The sequence below is a fragment of the Mauremys reevesii genome, linkage group 1 (genome assembly GCF_016161935.1).
Source record: "Mauremys reevesii isolate NIE-2019 linkage group 1, ASM1616193v1, whole genome shotgun sequence".
Lineage (NCBI taxonomy): Eukaryota > Metazoa > Chordata > Testudines > Geoemydidae > Mauremys > Mauremys reevesii.
In genome coordinates this window covers 25,449,088-25,465,440 of record NC_052623.1, presented here as the reverse complement: position 1 = coordinate 25,465,440, position 16,353 = coordinate 25,449,088, and the positions used below count along the sequence as shown (strand labels likewise).

General features: G+C 42.8%; 1 protein-coding gene across 2 annotated transcripts in view; it reads right to left on the bottom strand.

Annotated features, from left to right (window-relative positions):
• Nucleotides 1-7,646: 7,646 nt before the first annotated feature.
• The window catches only part of PCF11 (PCF11 cleavage and polyadenylation factor subunit), a 30,953-nt gene continuing 22,246 nt past the window's right edge, over nt 7,647-16,353 (bottom strand). The window contains exons 10-16 of one of the 2 annotated variants that reach the window (XM_039538598.1): nt 15,401-15,523; nt 14,632-14,746; nt 13,609-13,792; nt 12,903-13,058; nt 11,929-12,021; nt 9,929-9,964; nt 7,647-8,767 (exon numbers count right to left, since the gene is read on the bottom strand). In XM_039538598.1, coding sequence (XP_039394532.1) covers nt 8,552-8,767; nt 9,929-9,964; nt 11,929-12,021; nt 12,903-13,058; nt 13,609-13,792; nt 14,632-14,746; nt 15,401-15,523 — 923 coding nt within the window. In that variant the 3' untranslated portion in view covers nt 7,647-8,551. The other variant, XM_039538607.1, reaches the window with a different exon arrangement.

Here is a 16,353-nt window from a genome sequence, read left to right as displayed (position 1 = left end):
TGTGCTAAATGGAAAGCAGAAATCTGGTGGGTACATGCCCCCAGATGCCCCCCATGCATTGCCTCTAGGGGGCACAAATATGATTTCTTGTCCTGGGCACTAAAATGCTCTCCGTCATATGCACTTACATCACAGATTGACAGACTTCACCTATGCACCGGCCATGGGAGGTTGAAATCTGTACATGTACCGAACAGTCATCACATAAACATGAGGTTGCAAATCCCAGAGAAATCCTCTCATCATTAAATTGGTGGAAGAACCCTCTCCTGCACAGCAATTCATTCTATGTTACACAGACTAAGAGTCCAGGTCATGTCAGACAACACTACAGCAACGTTTTATGTCAACAGACAGGCGTGCGTTCACCCCCGCTTTTGCCAAGAAGCTGTTAGTCTCTGGAACTGGTGCAGTTATCACCAAATCACACAAATCCACATGTACCAGCTCAGCAGGCAATTCACAAGTAACCATGAACAGACCATCAAGGCTACAATTCTCCACATGGGTTTCCCACAGTAAACCAATTCACTATAGACTGGAACAAGAAGCATCAAATGTTCCGTCCAATGTGGGAAGAGGGGTGGAATCTGAGCCAAAATTCTCTGGCAGATGTTTTCCTCATCTTGTAGATTCCAGGGATAACACATGCTTGTCTACCAACCCTGTTTATACGGAGAGTCTTGAGGAGACTCAGGACTCATCAATAACAATCATGCTAGCACCAGCTTGTCCTGCAGTTCTTGTACCCAGACCTGATTTACCTGTCACCTTAGCCCCCAATATCACATTACCTGCCTTAGCCAATGTGATCTCCCAGAATGAAGTTCAAATGCTTCCTCTGGACTCAGCATTGTTGCATTTGACAACATGGATAGCAACATGGCTACCACAACACTGCAGACAACATGGATAGTGGCTAGTTATCTACTATTTATAGGAGCTGCTCAGCTGAAGTCCACTATATATTAATGCACAATAGTAGGACTCTACTAGGCTGTCCTACATAACTAAATGGAAGAAGTCCTCTGTTTGAACAAAACATCACCACTTGTCTCCCTTAGAGACTCCAAATTCCTGTTATTTTGGACTATCTGCTATCCCTCAAAAATTCAGGGTGATCAGTCAGCTCCATAAGGGTAACTTTATTGGCAATACCAGTACATCATCAGGATTACACCATCTGATCCCTCCCTACAGTTTCTAGTTTCCTCATGTGTTTCCCCCAGTTCAAGAGTCCCCTCTTCCTTGGAATATTAATATCGTTTTTTAGCCAGGTTAATGGGCCCTCTTCTTGAGCCCCTTCCAATGTGCTCATTGCTACATCTGTCAATGAAGACAGCCTTTTTAGTAGCTAGAACTTCAGCCCAAAAGGTACAAGAAATACAGGCACTTCTGGCTGATCCACCTTACACCGTGTTCCATAAGGACAAGTTGATCTCATAGGTCTCACCCTAGGTTTTTACATAAGATTGTTTTGAATTTTCATTTAAATAGATGATTCACCTGCCTGTTTTCTTTCCCTAGCCCCATTCCAACCTGAGGGGGGGAGAAGAGGAGAGAAAGGACAGTTACTGTTAGGTAACTGGCGTTCTTCGAGATGTGTTGCTCATGTGTATTCCACAGTAGGTGTGCGTGCTCACCATGTGCACCGGTGCCAGAAGTTTTTCCCTCAGCAATACCTGTAGGGGAGCGCCACTATAGCGCGCTATAAGGGGAGCCACAAGCTCCTCCCACCCTCAGTTCCTTCTTGCCGGACCAACTCCAACAGCAGGGAAGGAGGGCGGGATGTGGAATACACATGAGCAACACATCTCGCAGAACGCCAGTTACAGAACAGATAACTGTCCTTTCTTCTTTGAGTGCTTGCTCATGTGTATTCCACAGTAGGTGATTACAAGCTGTATCTGATGGAGGTGGGTGGGAGTTCACAGATTCCCTGGTTGGAGCACAGCCCTACTGAAAACAGCATCATCCCTGATGTGGGAGACAATTGCATAGTGCAACGTGAACGTGTGTACTGAGGACCAGGTAGCGGCCCTACAGATGTCCTGGATAGGGACATGGGCCACAAAGGCAGCTGACAACCCCTGAGCCCTTGTTGAGTGAGCCCTTACAACTTTATTGGTGGGAGGGTCCTTTCAGGGGTCACCAGGGTACCCTCCCGCAACCCGTCAAAACTGCCTCTTGCCCTGCTGTTTGCCCCTGGAGGGCCCAGGCTGTGGGGCAGAGCGAGACTGTCTCTGAGGTCGCCTCTTCTGAGTTTTGGACCTCTTGTAGGCGGGCTCATATCTTGGCTGGGGCGCAGGGATGGAGGCTTATGCCTTAGGCTTTTCCTTGGGCGGGACGTAGAGCCTGAGGGTTTGAAGGGTGGTAGATGAGTCCTTCATGCTGTGGAGCCTCACATCTGTTTGTTCTGCGAACAGGTCGTTGCCTTCAAAGGGAAGATCCTGCATCGCAGACTGCATCTCCGCAGAGAGCCCGGATAGCAGTAGCCACGATGCCCTGCGCATGGACACCACCGAAGCCATGGATTGAGCAGCCATGTCAGCCGCATCCGACGCCACCTGCAAAGCAGCCTTTGCGGCAGCGGTGCCCTCCTCCACCAGCGACTTGAATTCTTTCCTTTCGCGTTTCGGAAGGGAGGGCTCGAATTTTGGCAGTGACCCCCACAAGTTAAACTCATATTGACTGAGGAGGGCCTGGTGGTTGGCTACCTGGAGCTGGAAGACAAATAAAGCTTTCTGCCAAACGAGTCCAGTCTTTTGGGGTCTTTATTCTTGGGTGCAGTCCTGTTGGCCTTGTCTTTCCCTGTGGTTCACAGATTCTACCAGTAGGGAGTTGGGGGCTGGGTGAGTATAGAGGTATTTGTGCCCCTTTGTGGGCATGAAGTATTTGTGCTCCACCTTTTTTGATATCGGGGCCAGGGAGGCCGGTGTTTGCTAGAGGGCACTGGAGATGTTGGCCACCCCTTCATGGAGCGGGAGGGCCACTAAAGCACATTAAACAGCGAGTCCGAGGGTCCCTCCATCTCCTCAGCTTGGAGATGGAGACTGGATGCTATTCGCTTCAGCAGCTCCTGATGGGCCCTGAAGTCCTCCTGAGGTACAGAGGGGGGCGGAGCTGCAATCTTGTCATCTGGTGTGGGGGAGAGGGCCGGTACCAGGCTCTGCACGTCGGCCGGTGCCACAGGGTCCACCCCTTGATCGGACTCCTCGTGCGGTGCCGAGGAGCTGTGACCCGCCAATGTGTCCCTTGGAGGTCTGGACAATGCAACTGACGGAGCCTCTGATGCTCCCACTATCAACCGAGGGCCTTGCAGGGTATGCACGGGAGACCAGGGGGTCCACTGGCACCACTGGCTCTGCCACAGGGGTCCCTGCCATTGGCTCTGGTGTGGCACCGGCGGAACCAGCTGGACAGGTTGGCCCGGCTGGAGCATAGGTCTGGGTTACCGACCTGTGGGTGCCATACGCGCAGTAGTACCGAGCATGGCATCTGCCACGGGACCGGGACTCTGACATCAAGGAACGGTACCGCCTCGAGCTGCTACTCCTCGAGATGCTTCGACGCCTGGATCCGCGATGACGTGGAGCTGGTGATCCCCGCTGGGAGTGGTGGGCGCGGTGCCTCAACGCGCGAGAGCAGGAGCGTGACCAGCAACAGCGTCCGTGCTGGGAGCGGCTCTAGTAGCTGTGCCAAAAGCAGGAGCATCTACAGCATCGGCACCTGTCCCGCCGATATTTTGTACTCGGCGTGGAGCAGTGCCTAGAACTGCGCTCCGACGGCACCCTACCGGACAACCTGGAGGGTGACGAGAGTGGAGGCTGGGGGCTGTGTCCCGCCAGGACGCTAGGTGACGAGCGGTCCCCTGACCGGGATCTGCACCGGGTTGGCATTGGCTGACGAGACCCCAGCAGCGGCTTGCCTCTAGAGCGGGGTCCGGGTGCCGGCGGTGCCCTGGGCATCTGCAGGGTCATAATATCTTTGACCGCCTGCAGGGCCTCCGGTGTCGAAGGCATGTGGACTTGAGCCGGAGAAGTCTGAGTTGACACAACCGGGCTGCTCCGCTCGACCTGAGTCGGAGCTCTAGAGCCCGGGGGGGGGGGAAATGGGGCTGCCCGACGTGGATCTAGCCTCCCCCCGTGCCTCCTCTCTACGCTTCTGAGATGACAAAGCCTTCCTCTGCTTTTTTGATGGAGAGCGGCGCCGGCCACTGGAAGGTGCCAGGGGATTGCCATGCACCAAAGAAAAAGTACCTGGTGCCGATTCCACTTGGCACACCTGGGTAGGAGCCAGTGCTGACTCCATGAGAAGGGCCTGAAGTCTAATGTCTCTCTCTTTTTTCGTCCTGGGTTTGAAGGACCTGCAGATTTTACAGTGGTTGCTGATGTGGGATTCGCCCAGGCAGCGGAGAGAGTCGGTGTGCGGGTCACTCCTGGGCATTGAACACCTGCAAGACTTGCACGATTTAAACTCTGGGGCCCGGGGCATGCCCCGGCCCGAAGAATAACTAAACTAGAACTTTTACTAACTGATACGGGTACTACTGAACCACCAATGAGATTTGAGATGAGCTGCAGCAAAGCTGGAGCAAGTAATTCCAATGCACTGTCACTGGCAGCAAGAAGGAACTGAGGGTGGGGGGAGCGTGCAGCTCCCCTTATAGCGCGCTATAGTGGCGCCACTCCAGGGGTCGCAGCTGTGCTCCCCTACGGGTATTGCCAAGGGAAAAACTTCCAGCACCGGTGCACGTGGCGAGCACGCACACCTACTGTGGAATACAAATGAGCAAGCACTCGAGGAAAAAACTGGACATCCTTGAGGTAGTTACAGCTCTTTTGTGTTACCTTGACAGGATATTGACCTTTAGGAACTGCCCTATGCTGTTAGTAGCATTTGCAGATACAGTAAAAGGCCAGGCAGTATTTACCCAAAGACTATCTAAATGGGTTTCTAGTTGCATTAAATCATGCTAGATTGCAGTCACGCAAGCTGGTTAGATCCAACTCCACCAGGGCTCAGGCAGCCTCTGTAGCAAGAGGCATACCCATTGCAGAGATCTGCAGAACAACTAAATAGGGATCAGTCCACACTTTCACCCAACACTATTTCCTCTACAAAGCCTCCATATCTGACAGCTGCTTTGGCAGAGCAATCGCTGAACAGGCCCAACCTCCTGATTATGAGGCCACTGTTTGCTAGTCACCAGAAGTGGAATACATGTAGACAGGCACTAGTTACCCAACAGTAACTGTTTTTTTCAGACGTATTGGCCACGTGTATTTCACAATCCAACCTCCTTCCCCACTCCTGCTGTCTTGTAATACCTGGATTCTGCATTGGTAAAGGAACTGAGCAATGGTTGGGCCCACTCCATTTATACCTTCAGGTGGGGTGTTGGGATGGGCAAGGGCACTGGCATGGGCCCAACTGGCACTTCTGTCCAAAAGAATCCAATTGTGTGGATGAGGACTGTGCACACCTGGGCTGGAATTCAGGTGGACAGTTACCCAAAAACGAATTACCCAAGCACCCTAAATACATCCGTGGTCAATTACCCACTGTGTAACAGAGGCATATCAGATGTTGGAGAAGTTTTTTTGTCCAGAAAGGTTGTCTAGATTTGGAATTGATGCCCTCCATTAGTAATTTGCAACTTCCTTGGGAAATTGTATCAGTTCATATTATGATTTAGTAATGTGCTGGTAGTGTCTTTTGTCCTAGTGATTAATACAAGTGACCATGAATAGACTGGTCGCCATGGGGGGGGGGGGGGGATTTTTTTTTTTTTTATGTTCACAAGTCCAACAGTGATTTGTAGATTTAAAAATTCCAAGCACTTCTACAATTTTGATGTCATTTACATCTTTATGTAGCTACGAAAGCCCCATGTCCAGGGTTCCTTTTAAATAATGAAAAACATCTCCTCAAACTCAAAGGGATTAAGGGGGAAGTGCCAATCAACTGTGGCAAGGATCATGACCTCAAGTTGTGAAAGAGGTTACCTCCCTCTTAAAAACAAAACATTCCCCTCTTCGCCCCCACCCAAAATAAATATTTTAAATGAAGCTGAAATTGTGACCATCAGCTTCAACACTGGGTTCTGGAACAGTAGAAGCTTCATTTCTCCACAGTGGATGTACTAGTACTCCACACTCAATGGGGGGGGGGGGGGGAATAGGGGGGAAATTATGTCCCCCAAGTCTCGGAAATATCCTTTTTGAAAGGCAAATTCACTAGGATTTTGCAAAGTGAACCTGAATTTGGCCATTAGTGTTTAAGCCTAGCTTAACAGTTTTAAAAGCATGCAGTATAAGTTCCTTAATAAATAATTCCTTAAGATGTAAAATACTTCAATTTCCACTCACAGTCAAATTAGGTAGATGTGGTGTATCTTGACTTTAGTAAAGCTTCTGGTCTCGCATGACTTTTTCATAAACAAACTGGGGAAATGCAACTTAGATGGAGCTACTGTAAGGTGGTTGCAAGATCCCGACGGGGGTGAAGAGTTGCCCAGACCTCCCTCACACCCAGTCTTATCATTTCCTTTGTGGGAGGTTGGAGACCGACCTAGCACCATATTTTTGGGCTTCTTGGTCAGAGTCATGGATGGGCACTGGTGCCGGACAGTGGATGGTCCCGGTGGGGCACTGCATACCGAGGTCACGGTGCTTGGCACCAAGTTGAAGCATTGCTCCAGTGCTAGGGTGAGAGCCGACTCCGTAAGTAGCGCTCCAACAAGTATCGCGCTCCTTAGTCCTTGGCTTGAAGGACTTGCAAATTTTGCACTTTTCACTGATGTACCCTTCCCCTAAGCAACAGACAACTGCTGTGTGGATCACTAATGGACATGGGCCTCTTGCAGCAATCACAGGGCTTAAAGCCTGAGGATCGGGGCATGCCCCGTTCGGGACCTATAAAGACTAACTATAGCTAAGGGATTTACAAATACTAACAGAATACTATATACACTATAATACAAGAATTAACTAGTTCGTACAAACGAGCAACACAGCACTAGATGAAGCAGCAACGGTTCCAGCACTGTCACTGGCTGCAAAAAGGAACTGAGGGTGGGAGGAGCTGGCGGCACCCTATATACCATAGCATGTGCGCGCCACTCCAAGGGTGCTGGAGCTGGTCCCCTATAAATACTGCTGAGAGAAAAACTTCCAGCACCGGTGCATGTGATGAGAACACCTAAGTTGAATGGACATGAGCAAGCACTTGAAGAAGAAATTGGGTTTATTTAGTCTAGAAAAGAGAAGACAGAGGGGACATGATAACAGTTCTCAAATATGTGAAAGGTGTTACAAGGAAGAGGAAGAAAAAACATTTTCATAACCTCTGATAGGACAAGAAGCAATGGGTTTAAATTGCAGCAAGGGAGGTTTAGGGTTTGGCATTAGGAAAAACTTCCTGTCAGGGTGGTTAAGCACTGAAATAAATTGCCCAGGGAGGTTGTGAATCTTCATCATTGGAGATTTTTAAGAGGAGGTTAGACAAACACAGTCAGGAATGGTCTAGATAATACTTAGTCCTGCCACAAGCACAGGCGACTGGACTAGATGACCTCTCAAGGTCCCTTCCAGTCCTATGATTACCCCAAAGCCCCTCATGAAATAAAGAGATTCAAACTCAAAAATGCTTCATTCTTTCTATTTATTACATGTTAGAAATATTAACATCTCATGGTATCCGGTTTATCATCTAAATCCAGTCATAACCAACAAAAGAAAAATGTTAACCATGTTTCAAAAGGAGCACTCTTACATTCATTTTCTTCCCTGTAACTTAAAGAAAAAATTGTTCAGCTGTACTAAATTCTTACGTTTGACTATTTGAAAAAAGGCATTAAAAATCTGCTTTAACAAGCAATTATACTGGTTTGTTAATCAAATGTATGTTGGCAGTTGTAACCACAAACAAGCCCACAGGTTGTTTTACTAATTTTCCCTTCTATCCAAAATTGTGTTTTTGGTTACTTTTATTTTTATATCTGGATATGTATGCACGTTTGTTCATCTAAGTTTAATAAGAAAAGAAATTTAGGGTTCGCTGTTTGAGCAAGTTCCTGCATTGTTTTCCTTATAACCCTCCTATGAATCCAAATAACTTCCTTCAGTTATTTTATATTTCAGAATGCTACTTAGCTAGAGGTCTAAATTGAGGTCTCTGTTTAATTCCACTTAAGCTGAAAAAGGTACAGAAACTCTTCATTCGATGGTGTGCATAAACATTACACTCCATATATAGCAAAAATATCTTTTATTTATAATTTACATTTCCACAAGTGAAAATTGTACATTTTTTTTACATATACAATTCCATTCCATTAAATTTGCACGCATCTACAGAACTTTCACACAATCGACACCTGAAACTGTGCAGGCAATAAGAAATTCAAATACAAAAATGTATTTATTAACCAAATAATAGCTGGGGCCCTGCCCCATGAGAACATTTTATTTATATAAAAAGTATTTGCCTTCTAGAGTCAACACAGCAGCTCTTCTGTTCTGTAAAAAAATCATACCTCTCAGTTTAGTTAAACTGGTTCAACCTTATCAGTTTCTGTTTTAATATCTGTAGACGCAGGTGTGCTCTCTTCCATACAAGTAGCAGGGGTGTCGACAGGTTCTTCTTTGACTTTAGGACTGTTACATGGCTCCTGTATTTCTTGTTTGACAATGTTCAACATAATATTTAGTGGGTTTTCCACAGGGGTCTTGCTGGGAGATGGTGTACAATCAAATGATGATGTCTGCCAAATGAAAATTAACAATATACAGTTTTACATATCACTAAGACAGTTATTTCCTTTGTGACTAAAGGAGAGGGAGAAACGTTATAAATGTTGCTTCACAGGATGTGTTAATTTGGTTATTGAAAATGCAAGTTTCCCCCCTCACCAAGATTCTTAAGAGAGCTGGTTTGTTCTGTAACGTTCTTACCTTAGCAAATATAGTTTAAAAACAAACCTAATGCTCCCTAAATTAAAATTATTACGTCAAATAAATAAGGGACAAATATGTAGTACAGTGGTTTTCAACCAGGGATCCACAGACTGTGTCTAAGGGGTCTAAAAAAGGTTGTCATTACAGGTTTTCAACCTGTAATAAGCAGACCCCTGGGGTTCACAGACTATGTCTAAGATTTCCAAACGGGTTCGCACATCCATTTGAAATTTTTTACAGGTCTGCAAACGAAAAAAGGTTGAAAGCCACTGATATAGTATATTGCCATAAAGCACAGTACACTCCTCACTAACCCCAACACATCAATTTGAATTCCTATATTAATTCACAATAAACAGCTAATGGAAGTTAGAAACTAAAAACACATCAGTATTAATTTACTCCATTCAGCAAATTCTTCAGATTTAAAAGCTTTAACCCCATACTTGACCTATATATTCAACTAATGGCTTCTATTTACTGCTGTTTCACATGTAAGAGGACATGTTATGTCACAACATCAGAAATAAGCAATAAGCTTCCCAGCTAGTTCTGAATTATAAAATTGCCATTACCATCATTCTTGCAGTTCCTTGTCTAGTCACATGTGACAGAAATGGGTACATAAGAACATAAGAAAGGCCGTACCGGGTCAGACCAAAGGTCCATCTAGCCCAGTATCTGTCTACCGACAGTGGCCAATGCCAGGTGCCCCTGAGGGAGTGAATCTAACAGGCAATGATCAAGTGATCTCTCTCCTGCCATCCATCTCCATCCTCTGACGAACAGAGGCTAGGGACACCATTCTTACCCATCCTGGCTAATAGCCATTTATGGACTTAGCCACCATGAATTTATCCAGCATGCTCTGAATACATTCTCTCCGCACAAAATTATAAATCTCTCAACACAAAAATCAACCTCACAATAAAATGTTTGAGCAGAAATAAAAATAGAGATGCACTTGCCTTTTGGTAATCTTCATAACATGATGGATGGTAAATCTAAAAAAAGAAAAACCATGTGACTTCTCTACATATTTGAACACACAAATGCATATTTTACAGCAGTTGCACAGGTTATGAAATTAGGTTTGCAGAACAGTTTTGATTATGCACTTCATTGTCTCATCCCCTAGCTTCCCTGAACATTCACTTTTGAACTAAAATCTTCCATGCTTAGCTTCTAACGCCCAAAGGCAATCTGAGCAAAATATATCTTGTCCTTAATGCTGACCATAAATCTAATTTCTCAACCAAAACTTAATGGTAAAGTTATTAGACTGCATGTTCCACCAACACTAAGCATAAAGAGCAAGGAATGCAGTTTAAGCAGTTAATTCTCAAGACCTCAACTCCACTTATTAGCACCCCTTGTCTGCCTCAACTATCTCCCTTCCCCCATCCAGAGACTCAGATAGTTAGAATGATTGATATAGGGTTGGTGTGACTTTCATATGTTCTAACTACATATAAATATAACTTAAGAACGGCTATACTGGGTCACACTAAAGGTCCATCTATCCCAGAATCCTGTCTTCCAACAGTGGCCAATGCCAGGTGCTTCAGAGGAAATGATCCGAACAGGTTAATCATCAAGTGATTCACTGTCACCCATTCCCAGCTTCTGGCAAACAGAGGCTCAGGACACCATCCCTGCCCATCCGGGCTAATAGCCATTGATGGACCTATCCTCCAGGAACTTTTCTAGTTCTTTTTTGAACCGTTATAGTCTTGGCCTTCACAACATCCTCTGACAAAGAGTTCCACAGGCTGACTGTGCATTGTGTGAAGAAATACTTCCTTTTGTTTGTTTTAAACCTGCTGCCTATTAATTTCATTTGGAGACCCCTATATTTCTTGTGTTATGAGTCAATAACACTTCTTTATTTACTTTCTCCACACCAGTCAGGATTTTATAAACCTCTATCATATACTCTCTTAGTCATCTCTATTCCAAGCTGAAAACTCCCAATCTTATTAATCTCTCCTCATATGGAAGCTGTTCCATACCCCCAATCATTTTTATTGCCCTTTTCTGTTCCTATTCCAATATATATATTTTTGAGATGGGACGAGCAGATCTGCACCTCCTATTAAAGATGTGGGCATACCATGGATTTATACAGAGGTAATATGATTTTCTGTCTTATCTCTTTCCTAATGATTCCCAACATTTTGTTAGCTTTTTTGACTGCCGCTCCATACTGAGTGGATGTTTTCAGAGAACTATCCACAATGATCTCAAGATCTTTCTTGAGTGGTATCAGCTAATTTAGACCCCATCATTTGATATGTATAGTTAGGATTATGTTTTCCAATGTGCATTATTTTGCATTTATCAACACTGAATTTCATCTGCCATTTTGTTGCCCAGTCCACTCAGTTTTGTGAAGTCCCTTTGTAACTTCTTTGCAGTCTGCTTTGGACTTAACTATCTTGAATAGTTTTGTATCCTCTGCAAATTTTGCCACCTCACTGTTTACCCCCTTTTTCCACATCATTTATTAATATGTTGGACAGTTTTGGACATGGATTTATATCCTGGTGTAAGTGAGGTATGGTGTCAAAATATAAATGTTGACTATGGATTTTTTTCATAAGGTTAAGGAAAAATTATATAAAGGGCTGAACTACATTAGTGATTATTGTAAATTGGTTAAACAAATTTATGTACAAGTTACTGAACTTATATCTACATGTATTTTATTTATGGTGCTGCTGCATGGTGTGCTGAAGCCAAGTATAGCTGAGCTAACAGATCAGCCCTTTAAGGGTACCCCCTATAGTGTTGATGTTTTGGTGCACCATGGAACCTAAAAAGCAGCAGAGTAATCTCTTCAAGAGTGAAGACAGACTGGGCTGCCCTCCACCACATGCCCCTTTGCATATTCGTGCTATTACCTCATCTACCCTGGCAATTAGTAACCCCAAATGTCACACATACAAAAGTAATATGCTCAGAATACCTTTTCCTCTACTCTAATAGCATTCTTTAGATGCCACTCTTCCTCTTCCTCGTCCCAATATTGTTCAAATTGCTCTTGGCAAATTTCACAGCTCTGAAAGATGGAAAAGACACAGCTATGTAAATTTATAAACATTTATATAACACTTTTGTGCTTACCAGTTTCTAGAGAAGCAGCTAACTACAGTTTACTAAGAAAGGGGGACTTTTTGACAATCAAGGTAAATATACTGGAATACACTGCAGTCCTATGTATGCACTGTACAGTGAAAAGGGTAACATAAATGGACACTAATTATTTATTTAATTGCAATTTGCAAACTATGGACTAATTGTAACTGACAACTAGATTCCACATTCTCGATTAACTGTTAGCATCACATGAAGTTACTACGTTTTCTAAATTAAAAAACGAAATCTCCAAGTTTAGAGAGGCTTTCATTCAGCCATCACATCAGTTTTCTGCAAATCCTGTATGTAGCCAGTAGCCAACTGTTACGAAATTCAAAAGTATCAGCAAATCCAGGTAACAAACTTTTGTCCATCTTGCTATTTTGCCAATTAAAACAGCTCATATTTGATTACATAACTTCCCTCCCTAAATAGAATTCAGAGATGTCTGTCATGATTTTGTTGCTATTTGGTTAAATGCTTAGGTACTTAGTTCTTACTCAGCCCTTAATAAGGTCAATTTCTATTGGCCTCAATGGGAATTTCTCTGAATAAGGCTTGTGATTTGGCTGACAGAGAATTTTTTCAGTTTGTTTGCCTCTGTCATCTCTCCTACTGCAAGTCTGCTAAATACAAGCTTCAGCTTCCACATAGGTACATTCTAACCTGTATTTGTTAGATATAAGGATGAAACTTTACAGTTTACACAAAATACTTAGGGATTAAAAGCCGTAAGACTGCTCAGAAATTAGACCTTTACCCCTAGGTGGGCTAATCAAAGACTAATTAAATATGCAAATTTACCTCATCCACTCCAGCTGGTCCAGCAGGAACACTTTGAAACTCTTTTTCTTTAGCAGCTTCTTGTGTCTTCAATACAACTTCTTCATGTACTTTTTCAAAGAACTGGCTCTTTGCACGTTCTTCTAGATCAGCTATTTCTTCAAATTCTATCCAGTCCTAAGGAAGTTAACAAAAATAACATTCAAGCCATCTTTTCATTAATCATAACTTTTACACATTTAAAATACAGTTCCCCAAATTTTATATTTGAGAAGGTGTGTGAGCATTTTTAATAAAAGATGTCAGTTTGACTGGACTGGAAACTAAAGCTCTCTCATTACAGATACAGCATGACAAGTAGCAGTGCAAGTTTCCTAACACTGCTCCATTGTGCTTCAAGCCTGTTCTAAAGGGACCGCTCTTTGGAGTGACAATGTAGTTTAACATCCATCCCCATTCTTATCATTGCTCTCTACTGAGATTATCAAAAGAGGCGTCAACGGTCTTAGACTATATTAGTTCCCTCATACCTTTCTTTTATGTTTTTATAGCCACTGTCAGAAAAAAGAGGAGGGAGAAATCTGAGAGGATTAATTACCAAAGGCCGAATTCTGTGCTGATTTACATTCCATGCAACACAACTGAATTCAGTGCAATTGCACAGAGAATAATTTTGCCTTCTATTCATTCAGGCACATACAGAGAAAGATATTATTGCATTACTTACTGTTAAACTGTAGTACCACCTCCTGTGAGTAACTTTTCTGCTAATGTCCTTTTCAGTGCGATTTTGTCGGTAATGCCAATCCAAGTGATCTGCATATACATCAGTCTGTGAAGTTGTAAACCTCATTCCACAGGAGTAACACTGAATACCAGTGTACAGTCGATTTATAACACTATCATAACGGCTACAAGAGAAAAAAATTGTAAAGGCTTAACATTTACCAGAAAAGTTATTAATTTTTTTTTAAAGGGTGAGAAAACATTCCAATAAAGTATGCTGGATTCTCATTGCCAACACAGAAAGGAGTGAAGCCACTATATAACTAAAAACAGGTGTCCGGCAGAGTGTAGGTTTCCACAGTTTTCAAGTTTGTGACAGACCTAAAATGGATTGAAAGGTTGGATATTAGGAAAAACTTTTTCACTAGGAAGGTGGTGAAGCACTGGAATGGGTTACCTAAGGAGGTGGTGGAATCTCCTTCCTTAGAGGTTTTTAAGGTCAGGCTTGACAAAGCCCTGGCTGGGATGATTTAAGTTGGGAATTGGTCCTGCTTTGAGCAGGGTGTTGGACTAGATGACCTCCTGAGGTCCCTTCCAAGCATACTAGCACATAATGTTAGCCAATTTAGATCTACTGGCTCCAATGAGCTAAAAGCAAATTGATGTGAATCCTAAACATATTGGGCCCAATTCTGCAAACCTTTGTGCACATGAACAGTTCCATTTACTTCGACGTGCATTTAAAAATATTAGATCAAATTAAAAAAATAAGCATCTTGTCTAAGAATTAAATGTTTATAAATATATTTCACACGGAAAGGCTTTATGCAAATGATATGACATTAATGAATCCAATGATGAAACTGACAGTTGTATCCCTTCTCCCTCCTTACTCTATTGTGATGTCTCACAGTCTTCTACAATTAAGTTCTCAAGTTGTCTTGAAACAAAGACAATTAAATCACCTATATATTAGTGTCATGATTACCCATACTGCACACTGAGCCCACATTAGAACACGTACTGTTTTAGTTCTTCAACTGTAAAGTTAGTGAGGTCTGGGATGTCTTGATCTTCACTCTGCTCTTGGTCATCCTCCTCCTCCTCAGGAGCTGGTTGGGTAGAAGTTTCATTCACTTCTAGAAAGCACAGATGGAAAACTGTCAGTTTCCCAAGATGTCATTCTGAAACAGTTCCACTTATTCAAACAATAAAATGAACATGATAACGCCAAATACAGCATTAACCAATTCAATCCAGTGCTGTAACAGCTTAAAACAACGGTACACAAATTAATAACTAGTCAACAATTTGAATTTGGGCAAGTGGTTTTCAAGTGACTTCTCTAACTCATCCAAATCCTTGATTTGGAAAGTAATCTATGAAAGACACAAGCTAAAGCAATTTCAAACACAGACACATTTTTAAAAAATTGTTTTGATTAAAACAAACAACTGGGGGATGGTACCAAAGACACACAGATTGATTTATTTGCAAGTCTGGCTATATTAGTCAGTTAAAATCTACAAAGTAAACTGTTCAATAGTGGAAGTTTTAAAAGGAAGTTACCAATCACAGTTCACTTCATCATGTGTACCAGAATGGTCACTTCCAAATTATGGGACATCATATAAAAACAAAAGCAACTTCTTGGTTTTATTTGCCATAAGAAAATCATTAAAATGCATATTACATAGAAAATTAGACTACTTGTATATCAAGATTTTTACTGGGAGTTTTTCACTGCACTCGTCTGTTAAAATGGACAGTAAGAGCATAAATGCTATACATACGTGCTGAAGTGGAATCAGTAGTTTTTGACACTTTGAGGATTCCCGTTGAAAGCAGTTTAGAGAACAACTCATTTACATCAAGCTGGCCAAGGTGATTATCAGGATATGAAAGTGGAAGGGACCCTAAGGGAAGAAAAACAGCAATGATATATATTAAGGCTTGATTTTCTTGAATGTATCATCTTGTTTATTTTAATGATACTCATTTAAAATAATTTTTTTGAAAAGTTAATGCTTTAAAGAAATAGAAGTTGCTAAACACAGTTCTCTGTTGTTCATTTCTTACTCAACTACATTCCATTCTATACATCACCACCAAGAATATTTATCACCCAAGCCACATGCTGAGAGAAAAGAGTAGCCCTCAGACAGAAGCACCTCTATTTTGCCATCCTATTTATCTCATCTTTTTCTCTCCCCTCACTGCTCCCCCCATTTTTCAGCTTTTCATTTACTAATTTGTTTCCCTGTCTCTTCTCCTTTTGTTTTGTGCCTTCTTGGTCTTTTTTGTTAGTCAGTTTCCCTTTGCAGTCGCTCCCTCCCCTCATAGTATTAAGATTTCAAAGTGCTGATCTGTCTGCCACCCAAGGTACAACCAGCCATACTTGCTCTACAGGTTTTTGGAATGTGTTATTTTCTTAGTCTGAATCTAGTAAATATTTACGCTTAATTATTTGACTTTGTTCACTTATTACATTCTGGAAGTGTTTAATTTTGGGCTCTGATGTGCAGGGGTGAATTGCATAACTTGGCATATGCAAATCAGCCCTACTGTGTCCCCATTTGTCTTCTCATACCCACACAAAAGCAGACCATTTTCAGCATCATAGCATACCAAAAAACATGTGGTAACAAACTAATCAGGAACGGGCCTGACTGATACTTGAATGGGAGACCTCCACAAAAGAAATTCAAGTATTAAAGAAATTGTATTTATTAACAATTAAATGGCA